Below are 17,488 nucleotides of genomic sequence, written 5' to 3'. Positions count from 1 at the left end.
TATTAATACTTATAATCGTACTTTTTTCATTTCTACTTATGCATTTCCTTTTTCTCGCGGGTGACATTGGAATATTTGTAGATTCGTGAATTTGAATCAGATGACGACATTGTTAACAGAATTTTAACACAAATTATAAGTATAAAAATAATTTAAAAAACACAAAATGCAAAAAGTGTCATATAACGCAATCTGAAGAATAAGTATTTAAAACGCAATGGAGAGAAAAGTCCAAACGTAAAGTACAGCAGGTCACGAGTGTCTGGCCGTTTTTATACATTTTTCCTTAGATATTTTAAAAAAAGTTGCTTTCATGTTGGCAAACCCAAGATACTTGGGATCACGTGAAATATCTGCTTATATTTCCTGTCAATTCTATATTCTATAGAATTAAGATTACGAGTGTTCGACTCAAGACTCATCGATCTCATTATATTACCCCCGCCATTAATCGTTATACTTTTCGGTTTGTTTACATTGTATATATTGGTGTCAGTTATTGGCACATTAAACGTATGTTACAGGAAAAAGAAAGGTACGGACCTGCTATATAGACTTACTGACCAGTCCACTAACAAGCCTAAATCGAAACGCACCATTTCTTCTATTAGATCATCCGAAAAGTTAGTGCCGTTTTATACACGGAGAAACAATTAAATATTTTGGATTTGCCATTGAATATTACGATCAAACATAAATTTCCTTCTCTTTCTACCATTTCTCCCAATTTCATAGGTAGTAAAGCCATTATTCTATCGGTATAAAACTTCTTCGGTTTTTTATTAACTCTTTCGCTACGGGTTTAGTAAAGTATATAGTTTTTCCAGTCCCTGTTGAGGCAGTGCACAGAAAGTGGGTGTAAGCACCATCGTATTTCTTCGTTATCGCTTCCAAAATAACGGTTCGGGAAAAAGCATCCGGCACCACCTCGGGTCTAATATCGGGAGCCGTCACCGTCAAGGCCCTTATAATAGTATTATCAGCCGATGCAGAACTAGTGGCACCCAAACTCCAGCTCTCCATCTTGCCTAGCCCATAGATCGACATCAATTTTACTTTTGAGTTAAAAATAGGGCAACCCGACATGCCTGCCACTCCAGTCCAACTACTGTGAATCCATTTTGTGAAAGAAGCATCTATCTCGACGGGCCTCATACTATATATTAGGAAGCCCCAGCCCTATGTGGATACTCGTTCTTCTCATCGACAACTATCAGGAACTGTGCGATTCCTCAATGGGCACAGTGCACAGAGCACTTCACCCGGTTGCGTTGCCTCAACCTCTACCATCTTATCTCCATAAACGCACACGTCCTCAGTTTTACTGTCGCAGAAAGGCATTTTCCACATGTACTCGTTGTTTGAGGTTAGGTTTTCGAATAACTAAGTGCACCGCAACTTATTAAGCAAAAACATTTATTAAAAGAAAGTAAAACGAAAAACTCCTTATTTATGAAAGAAAGTTAGCTCACCCAGATATAAGTCGAAAATGTCAATAAAATTGTATTTTCCAGGTTTTATTTTTTTACATGTATTTGATAATTATTGATATACTTTTTTCAAATATTATTTTCCCAAATATTACATAAATGTGAAATACAAAAATTAACTTAAATTAATAGTAGGAACAAAAAAGTCAATTCTTTGGTCTTATTTATGTCACACACTTCCAGCACCAGTACCAGGCATACACGAGCACGTGACTATCCCACTCGCGTACGCTCTTCAACTCACTCTCCCACTACACGCACACCAACACACTGAACCGAAGGCACTAGGCACCGAAGGCACTAGGCACCGAAGGCACTAGGCACCGAAGGCACTAGGCACCGAAGGCACTAGGCACCGAAGGCACTAGGCACCGAAGGCACTAGGCACCGAAGGCACTAGGCACCGAAGGCACTAGGCACCGAAGGCACTAGGCACCGAAGCCACTAGGCACCGAAGCACGATTGCCACTCTAACACTCGTATCCATTTCTGTAAAGCTATAAAGCAAAAACAGGCGCTCCGCGAGTTTGTTATTAGAATATTCCTCTGACCCCAATATAAGACCCTCGGCTTGTAATGCTTTGGAGTTCACCAAACCGATAATCATGCCCATACACCCAAGCCAATGCTAACCCTTTCTCCGCCGCGGTACTCCCGCAGAACGAGCCGCCGGGACGAAACTATGCACGGTGCGCGAAACCGATCATCGGAGGCCAAACCGAACCTCGCCTCACTGCAATCCGAGTTGCTTTGCCGGTGTTTTCGAAGAAAAATCTAGTCTCAAAACAAGGTACATACAACTTCTTGACATGCACACTTGTTTGAGAACAAATTTGTGGAATTTTCCGCTATTATGGAATATTTCGCGTTTACTAATAGTAGCTCTATAGCTTAGCTCTAAACCTCAATTCTCTATTATTAATTTCGGAATTTCCCAAACTATCTAAATACATGCCGAGTAGCGTTGCTCTATAGCTTAGCTCTAAACCTCAATTCTCTATTATTAATTTCGGAATTTCCCAAACTATCTGAACATGCCGAGTAGCGCTGGAATTTGATAATTACCAGCATAAATCATGTCCATAAATCCATAAATGTCCATAAATTCGTCAGAAGAAATTGGTCGTCCGGACCTTTTCAACACCTTGAGTAGTCTAGCGTAAGCTAGAACTGCAGCATAATAATTTAAGCTTGCCTCGCTGACACGTCTACTAAAACCGTTATCAAAAGCGCTGGTATTCTGACCAGGTTCGGAAAGAATCGATTCTCGAAATAATGGATCGTTCTTCGGTATTGAGGCTGTTGTTTACAGATTCTCAGATTTTGGTGGACCCTAACACCTTCTCCCTATTTATGCGAGACGGAAGTAAGTTCGCCTTCGCTTTAGGTCATGGATTACGTTCTGGCCTCGGCTGCATCGATTGCTGATAGTATTGCGATTGCTCATATCCCCCATCATAACGGTGAGCTTGAGGACGCATATTCGCAAGTCCTCATTCTTTCAGTGAAAATATATTTTATGGAATTAAGTCTGTCATGAAACATGTTTTCAGCGCATTAAAATAAATATGGTACACGTGGCCTCCAAAAATGGTGCACGTGGCCTCCAAAAATGGTACACGTGGAACGGATCGTGTTAACAACTTATTCGGAAAATTAATTCGATACTGTGACGAATACTGCAATTTTTGGAACTGTTAACTTCGCCACAGTACCCTGTGCGTTTGAGCATATTGTAATCGTCCATTGATAACTTAATTCTAACCTAATTTCAATTATTACAATGTCATCGCTTGATTCTTCGCCAAGAAAATTACTCAAGAACTTTTTTCTGCTCTGTTCACAGCGTTGTACAGAGAATAGAGAAAATTCACGATGCCATCCATGCCTCGTATAATCAGGAAGATATATACACCATTGCCAGGTTGTGAGCTACCCATGAATTAACTGTACAAGATACCACTAGAGTGCGCCACTGTGCCGATCTTCGAACGGTGAACTTAGATCGATTCAAATCAAAATACACGATGCAAGACGTAGACAACAGTTAAAATTCTTGCAACAGCCTCTTCCTCGGTAACAGCTAGTTGACAAGATCTTTCAAAAATCCAGTCCACATTGACAAAGGAGTATTTTTCAACGGAAAGAGAACAGAACGAGAGGACAAGTAAATAACAGAAAAATATTGTAAATGTCAGAGGAATTGGTAATTCGTGGAGCTGTTTAAATACAATGACGAATAGCGGAGGAACGTAATTGGAGAAAATTCGAAGGCTACAGTAGAAGAGATCATCGAGGATGTCTTGCGAGAAGGCATCGCGTCGTCTCAAGTTCTTGCTCAGCAAGGCTAAGAGATTAGGTTTGAATACCGACGAGGTGGTCGACCTGCCAGCGGCCAAAAGACTGCTATCTACTCGTGTGACCTCGGCCTCCACTGCGTGGACGATCTTGGCTATGATCGCTTTGATCCTTGGCGGTGGTGTGCTACTGATCTTCTTTTGCGCGCCTTGCGTTACCAGAAGTAGAACGTGAGGCTCGTTGTACCCAACCATAGTCCAAAAGTTTGCAAGGTAATATTTCAGAATATACTCGTTTGTATAATTCGTGTATAATTTAGTGCACTGTAGTCGGTGAAGCATGATAACCGAGTTTGGTACATTCATCGTATACTATTTTTGTGCTATGCTTTTACACATTATAGCGATTTTCGTGGGTTTTACTTCGTATGAAATATTGTTGTTGTTGTGTAATCAAATGTTAATAATTTATCATACTAAAATAATAATATTCAAAATATGAAATATTATCGTTAAATGTTATATCAAAATATTTATAAATATCATTGTATTAAGGTGTCAAATAATTATCAAATTCTTCGTAGAGAAAGTCACTCGTGTCACTTTTTCGTCTATGTTAATTAAATATGTTTATGCTCTCGACTAAGATAAGAAAGCCAAGACATGTAATATTTATGAAGAAAAATTTCTTGTTCCATGCAAATCTTCGCTGTGAAAAGTAGATTACAGTGCAAGGCTTCATAGTCTATAACTTGTCCAATTTAATATTTTTTTATTACCGAACCTTTCTAAGTCTTTATCAAATTTAAGAAATGCTATTTTTCAATCACATCGATAACAATCACAAAAGAAATAAAAAATTTATAACGACACAAATAATATTGAATTGAAATAATTTTATTTCTTAATGTATTTGTGATCTCTGTAGACACAAATTTTTTAAATGCTACATGAACGAAAAATAAATTTGAAATGAATATTCTGAAATTTCATGCGCAGACCTAAGATGATGTGTATATGATATGTATGATGATATATATCCTAATGAAAAATATCGAATAACAGTTTAGAAATTGATAACGACAGATAATTTGGAATTTTGTTAAGATAGCAAATTCATTTTGCATAATTGAAAAGCGGTTCCTGTACATTATGTGATAAGTAGTAATGGGGTGACACAATTCAGCAATAGACGCAAAACAGATGACATAGCAAGTATAATTTATAAATTGAAAACTGTCAAATTTTTCTAATCTTTATACGCCAATAACTTTTGAATTGGTAGATGTCTAATATTAAAAATGGTATTTCTGAATTCGTTTGACGAGTACTTTTAGTTAAAAACAAAACCAAGATAAAGATTTCTTAGAGGTAAAATTTTTACCCTTAAATATCGACTTTTAATCAATTAATTAAAAATTTTAAACAATGGTTTAACATTACGTATAAAAATAGCATAAGAAACGATTACTTTTTCGTTAAACCTGAAATATTAAATCCAATTATTAACTTTTATTATAATTATTGTATTGATATGGATTAAATACAGTTTAAAACTTTTATTTATTAGGTTTAAAATTATCTTACTTATTTTACACCATTTTCATTTATTACAAAGATAAAATGTTGTATCATTTTATACCTGTCATTTCTGTTTATTAATAGTTAAATATATATTTATGGGACAGTAGATTATCTGATAGAGATTTTACAAACGTTTAATAAATATAAGAACCATTAGCGTAGGAAATAAGCTGAAAACTAAAAACAAGTAATACAAATTATTCGTTTTAGAGTTCTTCATCCCTTGTTGAACGTCGCGCAACAAATTGCAAAGTTCTTCCTCTTAATCCGTTTTTCTCATTTACGTTGAATCAGGAACGTAGTAACACGAGTAAAAGACTAAAAACACGACGAAACAGCCAGACAGTGAAGTTGAAACATAGATGGCTTAGAAATCAAACATTATGAATTAATATTAAGATCCATAAAACTCAATCATCGTAGAATATGCTTGAAATTCCTTTTACGCGTATCTATATGTAATTCGTAGTGTAAAAATATTTATTTTATCGCAGTATGCAATCAACGAGTAAATTAAATCCATCAATCTCCACTGTTTCAAAAATAGTGATCAACTCGAAAATGCGAATTTGCCAATTTTGTCATTTAGCACTAACTGTACAAACAGTCTAAATAATCGTTTTTTAATTTTTCATTAAGAATCCTGTGTTTGGTATAATCGCTCTGGTCAGTTAATTTCCCGATTTTTCTTTTAACCTTTTACACTCGATAATTTGCTTCGTTACAGAAAAATAACAATTCAAGGATTTACTGCTACAAAGTCAACGATGTTATTTCAATATTTCGCACATTCTTACGTTATTTTAAAGTTAATACATTAATTAATACCAATCTTAAGAATTATATTAACCTGTTAGCTACGGTGCCCCCTTTTGAGAGCGCGCACCCACATGTGTCGTGAAAATCGAGCGATGACGAGTATACTCGTCGATCACAGAGTAAGTCTCGCTGTTAAAATATTGGATCAAAAAGATGAGTTTGTTTTATAAAATTGACAATTTTATTACTAATATTTACTTATTTGGTTAACATCTATTCTCTTATTGCTTAGTTTTTATGGATATCTATGAATTTTAGTGACCGTCAGAAAATAGTTGGGTAATTGCGGGCAAGCAGCTATCAATGAGCTCAGCGTCTTGCCAGCGTCACGCATTTCTCCCAAGGAACCCTATAATAAATCAGCTTATTGTTATTGTTCGTTGAGTCAAGTACCTTGTCAGTAATATTTACAGCTTCGGAGTGCACACGTTCCGTGTTTCTGTAACCAAGCAGATTCACTGTAGGCTTGGCTCCTTCAGGAAAATATTCCTCAGGAAGTGGATCCCAGTCCGAGTTCTCCGACTTGGTCCGACATGCCTCTATATAAGAGAATGTTACAAGAGGACTCCAATAGGCCTATTTATTATGGTCTTCAGGGGTAATTGGTCCAAAACCGCCACACCTAACATGATCCTTCGGACATTATCTTTTTACAGTAACCAATCTTCATTTTTCTTGTAAACCATCTTTGGGTAGATGGTAATAATGCCCTCTATTAGTTTCTAATCATTCTGGCAGCGTCCAGGTTGTCCATAAACATGTGCAACCTCCCGAATCTCTCTTTCGAGAAGACCTCGCACACTTGCATTCACACTAATAATACCAAATCCGCACTCTTTATCCATTGATCTTCAGGAACTGGAAACTTATCCAAAATAACAACATTGTTCCAGGGTTGAAGACTCAATACAGGCGGTCTGGGATCGACTGTAAGTCGGTGGTCGCGTGCAATTGCTCGCACCTTCGTGGTCACGAGCCTGTTAATTTGGTCATCAAACCGCGTACGATTTGAGACACTTGGGCTTCTTCTGAGTCGACGTGCGTTACATGTCGCCATTTTCAACTAAGCGAAGTCGATGCTCACGTCGAAATACTTTAATAAGAAAATAAAGACCAACAAATACAATAACTAAACCAAATAAAACATCAAAAGTATTGGTTTTATTTATTCTTTGGGTCTATCGGATTGGGAATTCAGCTCGAAACCACTGATAGTCCTTAGGTCTTAATCCGTCGCATAATTCCACGTCTTCACGACGGCCTGAAGAGAAGAAACTCCCTTAGAAACAGAGGTCAATTGGTTCGCAGACCTTAGTGTCTCATCCTCATGAAACGCGATACTTCCATAAGGCCTACGACCCTATTTGACAGAGCTGTGAACTTAGATTCTAGATCCTCAAAGGAAGATGTTGCCGAGGAACAACGAGGAATACAACGAGAAACCCCTTTAAGATAGATGGACAAGACTTCAGGCTCATGGAGAATCATGTCAGATTAATCTAAACAAATCTCGTCCATCACGTATCGCTTAAGATAAGGGGTCATCTGCTCAGTGGTGCGCCATAATGCTTCTGTCATCTCACATCCAATATGGGGGACGAAGGTCTTGGCTTGAAGAAAGTTATATGCTGCTCCATCTCTTTTCTGCTTTAGTGACCGTATGTAACTTAAGTATTCTCGGGTTTGTATGCCTTCTGCCGTGGTTTCTCCTCGATGCGGATACCAAACTGGAATGATTGGGTTTTTAATACTGACTTCGGTTGAGGTATGAAGAGTTGAATCAGATATTCCGGAATTAGGTAGTCGTAAGAGATTCTCATATTGAGCATCACTAGAGTCCTCATTGTTGACTAATCTACACACTCTGGAAGCATAGAGGCCACTTCAATGTCTCCGTATGTTTTTCTGGCCTCAGCGATCATATGCTCCTTCTTTTGACTAGGATCGGATCCAGATGAAGAGTTAGGAATATCTCCCACTACTCTGAGAGAATCACTTTGAGAAGAAGACTCATCCAATTGCTCATTCGTTATTGTGTCTGAATCTGTGATCATTTTGAGAATATATTGTGTGTTACGGACCCAATCTGGTGCTTAGTTCGCGTGGCAGGCACGTTGTTGGATTGTAAGGCCAACTGTGCTGTAGACGGGTTGAAGGACCAAATGGTTCGGCTGTCTTCCGCTCGGTTGTCCAATGCTTGGACGTTTGCCACACGTTATGAGTTGTAGGTGCCCGATTTGATTATATAGCAAATAGTCAATCTACGGGATTGACTATCCACAAAGCTTATCTAGTACTTGATGATGCAGACTGTCTGTGCAGACTGCTCGATGTGTACTGATGTACGTGTGCTGATGTTTGCTGACCAGCTGATTGTTGGAATGATACTGACTGGTTGACTGTTCTGGACTAATTGCTTCTTAGTTTGATACTGTTTGACTGATGGATACTTTCTAACTAACTGTCTGTGCGATGCACGATCTTTTGAAGCCCATGATTGACAGAGGGTGGTTGTCAGGACCGAGGGTGGGCCTAGAACGATAGATTCAGCAGTTATTCCTCTCACTTTTGAAAATAACTCTGCAACTTCAGAGCTTCCATCAATTCTCTTTAATTTTAATTTAGTTTGATTTTGCTTATGACATTTCCTATTCAACAATTTTGTTCTTGTTTTGAAATTACCGCCGTTCGCTAATTTTACAGCGTTTAAATTATCACACTTCAATTCTTTACAATGATCATTGCATACACCTGTTTCAGTCAACATTTCACTTAACCAAATCAATTCTTTTATCCCATACATCATCGAATCTAACTCGCTTTGGGTTGTCGATGAGGCAACTGTTCTTTCCAACATGCTAGAAGGCTGCAACGGGCATTTCCATCCTAAGCTTCGTTTGAGGTTAGGTTTGCGAATAACTAAATACACCGCAACTTATCAAGTTAAAAAAAAAATATATTAAAACAAAAGAGGACGAAAATAACTTAAACAAATAAAAAGAACAAAGAAAACGACAAAATAATCCTTCGGTCTTTTATGTAACACAGTTCCAGCACTAGTCATACACGAGCACGTGGCCATCCAAATTACATTACTCAACTCAACTCAACTCTCCCCCACTACATGCACACCAACATCACCGAACCGATGCCACTAGACACCGTAGCACGATTACCACTCTAACAAGCTGCTTCGGGTTTTCACCTTCCAAATCAGCGTAAACGCGCTCACATAATAGGGAAAACTTTGAAAAACGTTCTGTGAATAAATGCGTCTTAGCGGATGGGCTTAAGGGGTTCCTCCTGTCATAGGGGTTCCCCCGTAGGGGCTGCGGTCGACCTTGGTCGGCCGTAGTATGGGTGACGACCGCACGATACCCAGTTGGCGTTAACCTACGTCGAGGTAAGCAGGCGGCCTCAGAAAGGTAGTGGTTTTCCACGAACGGGACGACCGGTACCACGGGAGACCGATTCAGCTCTGAGCAGATTGCCTTCGGGTCCGTCTGTCCGTCGGTCGCTAGGTTGGACTCGTGGTGGCAGTGGTTAGAGCCTACATCGCAGGCGAGGGTCTGAAAGCCGGCGTGAGAGTTGCGCTTCGTACAGCGCGGCGCTGTCTTCCTTAGACAGTAGGGATTTAGAAAGGTCCCGACCTCACCAAGAGTGACAAATGGAACTTGCGTACCATGCGACGAATTGGTAGTTCTCGATTGTGTTCTGTAACACATTCGAGACGCGCTGATTCAGCGTACTTCAATCCCGCGCCCATGGGGGTCGTGTTATTAACCCCTTAACCTACGATTTAGATTCGAAGATGTTAGGCCGAAATTGTATACAAGTTCGCGCAGCGTTCGGGACGTTCGCACGACTTGGGTACACGCCGATCCGGGCAATTGTAAACATGACGGACATCGCCCGTGGTAGAGCGGTCGCGGTTTGTAGATAGCACAGACAAGACTCGTGATGTATTTCTATCATCTCTTCGTATCGTAATTAGTTTCCAGTCGTTCTTGATCGCATTCGCACGTCGAAATTTACGTTCATAAATTCTAGAGAAGCAAACCCACAAGATGTTCTCTAGAAAAAGATTTTGTGATGAAGATAGTGAGAATTGTGCTATTAATTTTGCTAATGAAAGTGACAGTAGTGACGAAATATGTAAATTTCGAAGAAAGTATAGGCGAATAATTGTTGATGATACATCCGATGACGATCAACTACCAGAGTCCTGGGTTTGGAACGAAAGAAGAAATAGTCCAAAAATCTGGGACTATACAATGACTCCTGGCATAAGCGAGGCAGCCTTATGTCAATTAGGAGGAAGTAGAGGAGAATTTGATACATTTAATCTAACATTTGATGATATATTTTGGAACAATATTGTGACTGAAACAAATCAGTATGCAAATCAACTACGAGAAAATCCACATACAAGACGAAAAATTGACGAAACCTGGTTTCCTGTAGACTCTACCGAAATTAAAAGATATTTTGCATTGACGATAATAATGGCACAGATAAAGAAACCAAGAATCCAAATGAATTGGTCGAAGAGGGCTGTTATCGAAACACCTATATTTAGAAAATCAATGCCTTTGAAGAGATATCTACAAATTACAAGGTTCTTGCATTTTTCAAACAATAATCTTGTTGCCAATACAGATAAATTGAAGAAAGTTAGACCTGTGATTAATTTTTTGAACCAAAAATTTAAAGAACTGTATATAATGAAAAAAGACATTTCTATTGATGAATCTCTTATGAAATTCAGGGGGCGTTTATCTTATAAGCAATTCAACCCATCCAAAAGGGCAAGGTTTGGCGTAAAATTTTATAAATTATGTGAGTCCGATTCCGGATATTGTTACGAATTTAAAATATATACCGGCAACGATAAAATAAACTGTAAAGATAGCGCTTCAGAAAGTGTTGTGAAAGAGCTTTCTGAGTCAGTGTTGCACAGGGGTCACACTTTGTACATAGACAGTTGGTATTCTTCCCCAAAATTATTTATGATATTATCACATAAATACAAAACAAATGTAATTGGCACAGTACGTTCCAATAGGAAGAATATGCCAAAAGATTTGTGCAGTGTAAAATTAAAAAGGGGGGAGTACGTAATAAGAAGCTGCAACCGAGTACTCGCACTGAAATGGAGAGACAAGCGAGATGTTTATATGATGTCGACAAAACATGAAACAGCCGAAATGACTTCGCAAGGATCCAAACGCACTCTAAAGCCAAACTGTATTACAGAGTACAACAAGGGAATGAATGGAATTGATCTCCAAGATCAAATATTAGCATGTTTTCCAATAATGAGGAAATACATGAAAGGATACAAAAAAATTTTTTTTTATCTCTTTGATATTGGCCTGTTTAATTCTTACATCTTATGGAAAAAACTGAATGATGGAAAGAAACAATGTTATGTCGATTATAAGATCAACATAGCCGAATCTCTACTGAAGAAAATGCCAAAACCGATTTATAAAGAACGAGGCGTATTATCTTCCGGAGATGCGCCAGACAGACTTTGCGCGAAGGAATGGGCTCATTTTCCAAAGCACATTGATCCAACACCCTCTAAATTAAGACCGTCAAAACGTTGTACAGTTTGTCACAAAAATAAAAAACGGAAAGAAACAACGTGGGAGTGTAAAAAGTGTAAAGTTCCGTTACATGTACCAGAATGCTTCGAAAGATATCATACCGTTACAGATTACTAATTTTGTATTTTGGAGTTTTGTATAAATAAATATTTTGTAATACTTGCGCCTACCACAATTATTGCATCAGACTGTAAATGCGTATCAAATATTCCACGTAATATTTACATCGGGCCCGATCACCGTACGCGGGCTATGCCCGTAATATTTACTTCTGGCCCAATCACCGTACGCGGGCTATGCCCGTAAAATTCGGGTTTGGCCCAACCATCGTACGCGGGCTATGCCCGTCATTGTAGGTTAAGGGGTTAATCCCTAGGAGAAGGTACAGCACGCTAAATCACCGGACCTCGTTGTCATAGGGGTTCATTTACCAGGTTTTCCTGGCGCGCTTTAACTACTCCGGCTGTTGGTTCCGGGTTTCCTTTGGACCGGTTGGAGCCTTCTTCAGGCCCTTCTTTCGAGCTTGCGCCCTGTTTGGTTATCGAGCATTCTGTGTCCGAGGTTTTCCTCGATCAGCGGGCATCGTAGGTTCTTGATCGTCAGCCCATGCCTCGGGGCTTCGTGCTTCGAGGTATTTCTTATGGTTAAATGCAACCATTCGTCGTTGGTTTCTATTCATCTGCGGTTTTCCAGCAGGTACGGTAGTAACCATGTGGTTTTCTCGTTGTATCTTTCTTAGAAAGGTATTTTTCCAATGTATCAGATCGCCGTTTCTGTTCATCCGTTTCGCATCTTATTTTTCTCATCGAACTCTCTTCTCCATATTAACCCTTTCGCGGCGAACAGCGCCTTTTGGCGCTCATACATAGTTGCTCTCTCCGAACGAACAGCGCCTTTTGGCGCCGTTAAATTGTTATCAGTAACTGCCCAATAATGTCCATTAAGTCGTTTGCTTTCGATCTTCGTATCGCGTTGTCCGCGCGTTCGATCTTCCATCGTCAGTCACGCCGGCAGCTTAGAGCGCAATTCATTTCTGAGCGCTTCGCCGCGAAAGGGTTAAATCCTATAATTAATTGCCCCTTTTAAGTATCTTAAAATACGCTTCAATGCACCCAAATGTATCAATTTTGGACATTTGCTAAATTGAGACAGACAACTAAGTGTATATGCTATGTCCGGTCTCGTGGCAACACTTAAATACAATTAACCTTCCCAGCAACTCTTGGTATACTTTTCCATGGCACATTTGGCTCTCTTGTTCTTCTCGAAATTTTTGATTAGTATCCATTGGAGCACTCGCCTTATTACAATCAATCATGCTATATAATTTCAATAAATTTTCTATATATCCTTTTTGAAAAATAAATATTTTTCCATCTTTGTGCTCTATTTCCATCCCGAGAACTCGTTTAGCCTCGTCTGGTTCTTTCACTTCGATATATCATTCTTTCGAATGAGTCCATGCTACTCACCACAGTCGTATCATCCACGTGTACTCTGCAATACGAAAAATGTCCTTGTTTAACATAAAACGAACATGGATCAAATGTTCATTGTTTCAAGCCAATTTGCAAAAGAGTATCCGATTGGATATGTATTCCAGCGACGACTTGCCTGTTTTAAACCATAAATTTCAATTTACGTACTTGGCCAGAATCATTTTTGAAACCATTGGGTACCTCTTCCTACTCTCTTCCTCCAACGATCCATGTAAGAAAGCAGTCTTCACGTCGTACACTTTCAGCTTCTTTCTGTGTTCGGCACATAAACTGAACAGCAATCTGTCCGTTTTCATTCGAATCGTAGGTGAAAATGTTCTTCATATTCAAAAACAGGCCTCTGAGCACATCCTACAGACACTAGTGTAACTAATAGGATCAATTTTTTTTTAGAAAAAATCCATTTACATCTTATTACCCTTTTCCCTGTTGCACCCATTAACTAAATCCCAAACATAGTGTTGTTGCTCCAACGATTGTTGCTCAATCGTTTTGCTTCTGTGACAGTACTTCGAATTTTTTTAACACTACATTTCATTACCCTTTTTTCCTTAACCTTTAGAGCGCTATGGACGCATATATGCGTCCGGCGAAAGTCACCAGCCGGGACGGTGGACGCATATATGCGTTGTTCAATTTTTTCGGCTTCTATGTAATTGTATTACATGTAACTTTATGCGAGACAAATATATGCGTGTTTCTTAGCAACGGTAGTAAAAAAAGACAAGTGATGGAACAAATAATAGACGCGACGACGGGTTTATTCCTTTGTATATCTGTTCCGAGTATCATTAGTAACGTATTAACAATATAGTATACGTACAACAATATTAACAATATAAAAAAATTTATCATACACAAATAAACTATTAATTTTTGTTTAGTTTTTGTTCCTTATTTTTATGTTGAGTTATATTGTAAATTTTATCGATTCTAATAGATAATTGATACTTGAAAATAACGTTCTTTTATTATTTAATCTGCTGCAAAGGAATTACGATAATAACTTGTTAGTTGCGCCTTGAACAGTTAATTAATAGGGCTCGCAGGAGCGAAAAGTGTTCCGTTCACAGCGATTGTAAGCGTTAAGCACGCACAGTCCCTGTGAAGCGCTTCGGCAGAAAGTCGTCCGCACTCTAAAGGTTAATTCTTGGTGATCTCCACACACTTCTTTTATTCCTCTAATTTTTTCAAGTAACGTCTTACCTGCATAGCTTCTTTAGTCACATTCCTCGGTCTCCCTACTCTTGTCATCGTGATCGGTTCTTCTTCTCCCATGTTAATTTCTAGATTCGTCTCTCCTGTACCATTTTCGTCGTTTAACATTTCCTCTCCCGCGTCGTCATAATCGTTGTCTTCACCTTCACTCGTTATTTTTTCCTGTCTCATATTTATATCATTACTTCCTCTTTCATTTGCTTCGATAATATCATATTTTTCACCTTCTTTTGTTTTCGTTATATCCAACAAAAATGCTTCTTTTTCTTTTCGATTCAAGTTTTCTCATTGTTCCTCCTTTATCGAGTACATATGCCATACATCTGAACCTTCTCATATGTTTTACATTTGGTATTTCTTGATTCCACACTTCGTATAAGGTTTTTCCATGTACCCCCGTGACTTCATTCTATTTCGTGTATATACAGCAGTATTTGCTATTTCACCCCAAAATCTCAAATCTAATTTTGAATCTGCCAGTATTGAAAATAAGATACATCTTAACGTATCGAATATACAGAAATTAATTTGTAAAGAGAAATGGAGGATCTTGCAAAAGACTATGCTACTGCTACTGCAACGAATCGACGGGACACTTTTTGACAACCCACCTTCTGCATCACGCATCTCAGAAGACTCAAAGTCTCCGCGCATTTGTACCACAAGGAAATAAAATATAATAGACCGGGGAGGTTCCGAGAGTGCGTGAGGCTTTTGTTTCACGCTTTTGTTGGATAGGAATTGTGGGACCGGGACATGCAGTCGCACGTTTTTTTTTTTTTATTCACTCCAGTTTTCATTATCTACGGGAACAGTTGGAATAATTGAGATATACCTTTCTTAAGAGAGAATAAGGATAATTATAATATAACGTTATTTATTTCTTTTTACCCATAATCCCAATAGCCAGCTTTTTGTTCTTGTAGTTTTAATAATTGTTCGATTACCTCTATCGGCCACTCCGTTGCTTTCGGAGTCATCGGAGGACTCAGCTCGTGTACAATGCTTTTCCTTTCAAACCATTTTTTTAAAAATTCTTTCCTATAAACTCTCCGGCATTGTCAGATCTTATTCTCTTTAATTTTGATTCAATTTTATTTTCCTTGTTCGTGATCAGTTTTTTAACTTTCTCGGCAGCTTCAATTTTATTGTTCAACAATCGTATGAACATCATCCCAGAAAAATCATCTATTATTGTTAGGATGTAAAATTTTTCTTACCGTGTCGCGATGTCTTAATTACGCCTATTAACTCTGTATGCCACAATTTCCTTTTCCAATTGTCGGTCATACCTATTGCCAAATTTTCTCTCTTCGTTTCTTTTGTTATTTCTTTATTTGCGTGTCTCTCTGTCTTCTGTTGATACTGCTGCACTTTTCTCGATTGCTAAAAAGGATGTAACATAATATGCGTTACTAATTGTCATAATTGCTATGTTTCCAGGTTCTTTGTAATATTGTCGCGCCGAATCTATTAAAATTTACTTTGTACCCTTGGTCTGTTAGCTTGGCAACGGAAAGAAGATTTGTATTTGAATCTGTATATTATTTTTACCGTCAGATTGTTTCATAATGACGTCGCTAATACCTTTAGATGTTAACATATTTCCTTCTTTATTCGCGAGACTGATCTGCCTTGGTTCTTCAATTATATTATTACACATAAATTCATTTTGAGTCGTATGACTGGTAGATCCAGAGTAACCAATCCAATCCAATAACCATAAACGGATATCTGTTACTTTCGCACTCACCTTTTCCTCCCTCACAGATCCCACTCATACCATGCAGTAGCCTATTAACCCTTTGGCCTACACGGTATCTGCCGATTGCGCGAGCCATAGTAAACAAGAAGGTCGGTCGGTGGCGCGCCGTGGCATTCTGTTGTTCAGCCGTGTACCCGAACTGGTGCAAAATCTATACTTTTCATGACATGTATATTTCGGTGCAACAAAAGGAATTGTGAAATAATAAAGAACATTTGGGTACAAATAGTAATTTTAAGACGTCTAGGGCGTAATCAGACAGTTTTTACATTCCCACGTACTTTCACTCCTTTTCTTATGTTTCGTACATACTTCGCAAGCTTTTGTTGGATTTTTTTTCCAATGGCGTGGGTTCTGTATGTTTCTGAAAGTGACCCCAATGATGCGCCTGTAGCCTCATTGGCATATCCCCGTTCGATAATGGTTCTTGTCTTTTATAACTTTGCGATGGAACGGTTTGTAATAATCCTTCAGCTATTCGAAGTCTGTTACTCGCTGTAATTCTCCTTCTTTGCCATACTGTTTTTGTTGTATAGAATATATGAATTCAAAAGTGCCATATCGCATATATAAAGAAAGATTTTTCGGTACCCCTTCACGAATTTTCTCATAATAGGGAAACTCGCTAATACCCGATCCTGGCGATCAATACCAATCATTCCCATATTATAATCAACGATACATTTTGGCTTAAAAATAGGGCTTAGGTGACTCTCGTTTTGTGCAATCGTTTCTGCACTTTCGTGCTTTGTTGAAATAATACGGACGTCTCGTTTATCCTTCCACTTCAACGGTAGTATGCCATTACAGCTTCTTATGATACATTCTCCTTTTTTTAATTTTGCTTTGACAAAATCTCCCGGCATATTTTTTCTATTGCAACGTACTGTCCCAAGAACGTTTGTTCCATTTCTAACCAAAGTTAAAAACAATTTCGGCGAAGAATACCAGTTATCTATATATAACGTATGTCCTTTATCTAGTATTGATTTCAATAACTCCATCACAACAGTTTCAGATGCACTGTAATCAAGATTTGTTTTATCGTTTCCTGAATATATTTTGAAATTATAGCAGTAACCCGACGCTGACTCGCACAGTTTATAAAATTTAATCCCAAACCTCGCCCCATTTGAAGGACTGAATTGTTTACAAGACACGCGTGCCCCTTAAATTTCATCAGTCATTCATCCATCGCGATATT

At 38.4% G+C, this 17,488-nt stretch overlaps 3 protein-coding genes across 3 annotated transcripts; 1 reads left to right on the top strand and 2 right to left on the bottom strand.

The window, feature by feature from the left end:
* Window positions 1-3,342: 3,342 nt before the first annotated feature.
* Window positions 3,343-4,042, bottom strand: LOC108554545 (uncharacterized). The gene has a single exon (XM_017909856.1). It carries the CDS (start codon window positions 4,040-4,042, stop codon window positions 3,506-3,508), a length of 537 nt encoding a protein of 178 aa, XP_017765345.1. The 3' UTR covers window positions 3,343-3,505.
* A 6,215-nt stretch (window positions 4,043-10,257) lies between these two features.
* Window positions 10,258-11,919, top strand: LOC108554544 (piggyBac transposable element-derived protein 4-like). The gene has a single exon (XM_017909855.1). The coding sequence runs from the start codon at window positions 10,258-10,260 to the stop codon at window positions 11,917-11,919; it is 1,662 nt and encodes a 553-aa protein (XP_017765344.1).
* A 4,853-nt stretch (window positions 11,920-16,772) lies between these two features.
* On the bottom strand, window positions 16,773-17,482 carry LOC108554543 (piggyBac transposable element-derived protein 4-like; the record flags this gene model as incomplete). The annotated part of the gene is given in 2 exon segments (XM_017909854.1): window positions 16,773-17,447; window positions 17,450-17,482. Coding segments are annotated over 2 exon segments (708 nt in total), but the record flags the coding sequence as incomplete, so codon positions are not given.
* Window positions 17,483-17,488: the final 6 nt, after the last annotated feature.

The sequence above is a fragment of the Eufriesea mexicana genome, unplaced genomic scaffold, assembly GCF_001483705.2.
Source record: "Eufriesea mexicana isolate 0111107269 unplaced genomic scaffold, ASM148370v2 scaffold28520, whole genome shotgun sequence".
Classification (NCBI taxonomy): Eukaryota; Metazoa; Arthropoda; class Insecta; order Hymenoptera; family Apidae; genus Eufriesea; species Eufriesea mexicana.
The sequence above is the reverse complement of the archived record's forward strand: the minus strand, read 5'-3'. Positions and strand labels throughout refer to the sequence as shown.